The 4,637-nt window shown below is 38.8% G+C and overlaps 1 protein-coding gene and 1 long non-coding RNA gene across 2 annotated transcripts; one reads left to right on the plus strand and one right to left on the minus strand.

Annotated features, from left to right (window-relative positions):
- Window positions 1-1,304: 1,304 nt before the first annotated feature.
- LOC122049430 lies at window positions 1,305-3,121 on the minus strand. The gene is made up of 3 exons (XR_006130953.1): window positions 2,787-3,121; window positions 1,647-1,717; window positions 1,305-1,561 (listed from the first exon to the last, which is right to left on the minus strand). It is a non-coding gene; the product is annotated as an uncharacterized LOC122049430 (long non-coding RNA).
- Window positions 3,122-3,647: 526 nt separating this feature from the next.
- On the plus strand, window positions 3,648-4,421 carry LOC122048577. Its single transcript, XM_042610130.1, has one exon. It carries the CDS (start codon window positions 3,648-3,650, stop codon window positions 4,419-4,421), a length of 774 nt encoding a protein of 257 aa, XP_042466064.1.
- The last annotated feature ends 216 nt before the right edge of the window (window positions 4,422-4,637 follow it).

The following is a 4,637-nucleotide window of genomic DNA, read 5'->3' on the forward strand; positions in this document are numbered from 1 at the left end:
ATCTTTCACTCGACGAAGCATGAACGACGAGCAATGTGAAGCTCCCCACATATTATGTTATTATGGGTTACGAGCTATTCTCCATACATCATGGACAATTTAGGAAAGAGGATGTGACTTTTTCTTATAGCATGGCCCAGAACTATCAGAGAGAAGGAAGACAATTATTAATGAGTTAAAAAGGAATAACAAAAAATTAAAGTTGCAGATTAGTGAATTGGAGAAAAGTATTAGCTACAAGGGTGCTGTTGAATACAATGATGTTCTGGATGATAGGAATAACAATCATGTAATTATGCAGTTCAATGACGAAATACATTCATTGAATAGGAAATTTAGAGTTGTTATCGTTATAGTTGTATGTACCTGGATTGTGATGATGGGGATGTGGTTGATGTAAGTTATTTTGTGATGTAACTTGACATTTTGATATAACTCTAAATGATATAACTTGTTTAGTTATACAAAATAAACTAGTTCTGTTATGCTTTTTATAGTGGTTTGTTATGCATTTTGATGTAATCTTACTAATGAGACTTGCTCAGTTAGTAGCTAAATTATCGTGCCTCTCAGTCGTTAGGAGGTTGCCTTGCCATTAAAGGAAGAGCACAAATTGTTCCTTGTAAGGGCACTGATTCCACTTCACAAGCCAAGGTGTGTTGCAATGTACCATCAGCAGTTATCATATTGCATAACACAACTTGTCGAGAAGGATGATACTGTTGTTAGGGGCTTACTGAAATATTGGCCTCTTATAAACAGTGCAAAAGAAGTTTTGTTCTTGGCAGCCTGCAGATTTCCAGCAATTTATGGTTCCGTTGTTCCAAAAGATTCATTTATTCGTCTAGATATTCATCGATATTATTGGGCATGACACATCTACATGTCATTCATTTAGTCAGGAGAATCAAAATTGCTTAGGCTCACATTGCCAGCTCTATCAATCTATCATAACTTAAGCCGAGGTCATGCTCGAAATACAGAAGTTTTTGCATAGATGACAAAAGAATTGAATGTCAACAGCTAGTCTGTGTTAGTCTTAGTGAATCACTTCATTACTTCCTCACCTTGAACTTAAGCAGCTTTTACTTCTAAGATAAATGAAATAACCTACCCACCCTGTAATATACAAATCAGTAGCGATAAAGCTAAATTTTATTCTCAGTGATTTCTTCTCGACAAAATTCAGGCATTTTTTTCCTCAAACAACTGTCAACAGCTGCTTTTAAGACTTGCAAGCAACTACTGAGTGTTTTGCCATAATTAAGAGAAACTTTCTCACTTGTATCTTCCACTTTGAAGCATTCATCAAATAAAAAATTTTCAATCTTTAGAAACTGACAACAGTTTTCAAACAAAAAGTAAACGCCTCTCCATTGCCAAGAGGGGATGCAACAATTTAGAAAGTTATGTAAGAGTTTTCAGAAAATTTGTGAAAGCTTAAAATGTTTAACAGGTAGTTCAATCTCAGCATTGTCTTCTTTTTTCGGTGTGGATCTATAGTAACAAGCATGATGATCAGTTGGACAAAAGCCAAAATGACTCCCAAAACATTTGGAACCTGTCAAGAAAGGAAATCATATTAATAGATTAACTAGCATTTTAAGTGCACATATAAATACATATAAATAGATATAGACACATACGAGATCATTGATGTCTAAGGGGAGGAGGCCGCAGGAGGTGGTCCAGCAAACTGCACAAATGAGAATTGCACCTATAACAGTAAACAACTGTTAACTATTAAAATTCCAACTATAAGGGTCAATATGTATCTTATCCTTTCATAAAACTTTATGTTGAATATGCAAGACTATAATACTATTATAAATATCAGATCAATACTATTAAGTTGCCCAGCACTCTAAGCATAAACTTGGCAGGTAGTACCACAATAGTATAAAAGTTCCAAGATACACTACAATCAATCAACTTTAAATAAAGCTTGATGCTGTAAGTTCCTCAAACAATAGAAGAATCTAATAAAAGAATAGAATCAACAAACATGTACAAATATATAATCCTATATCAAGTAAAATTGAAACCAAACAAGATCAGCAAACATGTACGATAAGATACATATAAGGTTGTGGTCTATCCTGCCAGGTGTCAGAAGAAAATATACACCTACAAGGTAGTTTGTCATCATAGTGTTAGCAGACAACATTTAACAGAATAACTAGATACATTTACTTTATTTGTCACAATGAGCATGTGGAGTGTGTTTGTTGTACTTATAGTTATCCAATCCAAATTGAAAAGCATTTGGAGAGGAAAAATGGACAGCATTCAGCAAGCAATTCATGTACCCACGCAGAAACATGTTGATTCATCCAGCGCAGTGTGAAATAAAGAAATTTGATAACCAAACCAAGAGCCGCATGATATCAAGAGGAGAAATTCTACCTTGCAGATGCAACAGTTTGTTGGAGAGGAAAAAAATGATTTGTTGGATTATCTAAGATCATTAGGTTCCTGAGAAGGTTAGTGAGTTTTTATGTATGTTTGTAACATTTACAAAAGTGTATAATTAGTCCAGCTTGTTAATTTCTATTAACTAGCAGAATTTGGATTCTATATAAGTTGGTGCTAATGCCTCATTAAAGGTATAATAAAACCCTTTTTTAACTGTAACGTTGACCACAAGCTTGCATTAGCAAATATTTTCAGCTCAATACCAAAACCAAAGATTCATCAACTCATCCTTAATAGTTCAACAGATTCATTTTATGCTAAAGGGGCAGAAATACCAAAACTTGTTATCTGAGATTAGGAGAAAATAATACCGCAAATAAGCCCTAAGGCCGGCAGAAGTTGAGGAGTTTGAGAGAGGGCGAGGGCTCTGAGGAGTAGGAGAAGAGGGTCGCCGTCGGCGGATCACTGGGTTCTGCTCAGGGAGGTCTAACGGCGGCAGAGGTTGAGGAGTTTGAGAGAGGGCGAGGGCTCAGAGGAGTAGGAGAAGAGGGTCGTCGCCGACGGCTCGCTGGGTTCTGCTCAGGGAGGTCACAGTCGCGAGAGGACGCGACGCTCCGCTCTCAGGATGCCGGAGGTGTCGGGTCGCGAGACGTAGGGCGCCGTCGCTGCGTTTCTGCGTTCCTTCGTTTTCTGCCCTGCTCTGTGCACGTGAAAATCACGTGATGCAACTTTTTATATGTGTTTTGTGGTCCAGGAAGGGACCAGGGCAGGGAGGGACCAGAGGATCCGCGCTGCTGAAAATTTTCAAGCTGACTTAAATTATTTAGTAAGGCGAGGCAAGTCAATTCAACGGGACCCATTTAAATTAATGACTCTAACAAAATTCCCTAATAGTTTATAAACAATCACTATTAAATAATTAAATATTAGATATTTATAAGATTTACGGATCGTATAAAGATATATAATAATAAATGAGAACAAATATTTCTCCAAATATAATTATATATTAAATTGATTAGAGAATTTAGCGGGGTTGGACAACAGATTCATTTGTTTACCATTCAATAATAATAATAATAATAATAATTCGATTGATTAGAGAATTACTAGGAACTAATTAACAGAATCAAAATTTGTTAAACAGGCTATATATAAAAGGTCAATCCCTACTGACTCTTCTTAATTCCGCAATAAACAATCCCTTGCCATCTCTCTAGCTCCTCTTCTTGATGGCGTCGTCTTCGCCCTTGATGAGCAATGCAGTTGTGGACGCTGTTGCAATGGAGGTTTCGGCCGGCTGGGAAGCCACCGCAAACGGCTATGTAATTCGCACGGAGGCGAGAGTGGTGACACGGCGTTCCCGGTACACGCTCCCACCCGAATTGACCATGCACTTTTGCCTTCGGACGATTTCTCCTAACACCCATGCCGTTGAGCACGCCCACTTCACCATCCAACCACACTATCACACTATCCTTGATGAGGCAGCTTGGGACGACGAGACGCGGCGGATGCTCTCCCATGTGGCGGCAGATCACGTGCGCACCATCGACCTTGATCTTCTTTTGTTAGCTTTTCGAAGATACACTAGAGCGGTGAACGATCGTTATCCGATCATGCAATTATCTACGATGGAGTTCTTCTCCGACATTGTGATTCCTCCTAGGGTGGCTCTTTCCATTTTCACCCCGCTCTATTACGTGGCACAACAATATTTCTCCCAGGGCGACCACATCGACGTTGAGCCCGTCAGAGGGCTCACGCCGCTGGCACCTGCAGCGCTGGTGGAGGGGCTTCAAGAGAAGATCGTAGAAGAGCCCGGCGTATGCTCAATTTGTTTGGATGACTTCAACATAATGACTCGTGTTTTGGAGATGCCGTGCCGTCATATATTTCACAATGATTGCTTGAGGGAGTGGCTGACACGGAGTAATACCTGTCCCCTCTGCAGATTCACACTCCCTACCATGCAGAGTAGTGACGTGACTGAGATGGAATCGTGAGTGGCTGAGAATCGTTGTTGCCGTTGCACCGTAGCCAGAGGCTAGAATAGCAATTCGTCAATTCATTCATTAGTTATTTTTATTTTTTACTTTGATTATATAGTTTTTGGTATCTTGGATTGATGCGAACATTGATTGATTCTATATAAATATATATTAATGAGATTTCTGGTACATTTGTTAGTCTTGTTAAACATAACACAAAGCTTCATTAAG

The sequence above is a fragment of the Zingiber officinale genome, chromosome 2B (assembly GCF_018446385.1).
Source record: "Zingiber officinale cultivar Zhangliang chromosome 2B, Zo_v1.1, whole genome shotgun sequence".
NCBI classification, from domain to species: domain Eukaryota; kingdom Viridiplantae; phylum Streptophyta; class Magnoliopsida; order Zingiberales; family Zingiberaceae; genus Zingiber; species Zingiber officinale.

What these genes read in the sequence shown, in the direction of transcription:
- LOC122048577 (XM_042610130.1), top strand. Translation starts at nt 3,648, where the DNA reads ATGGCGTCGTCTTCGCCCTTGATGAGCAATGCAGTTGTGGACGCTGTT.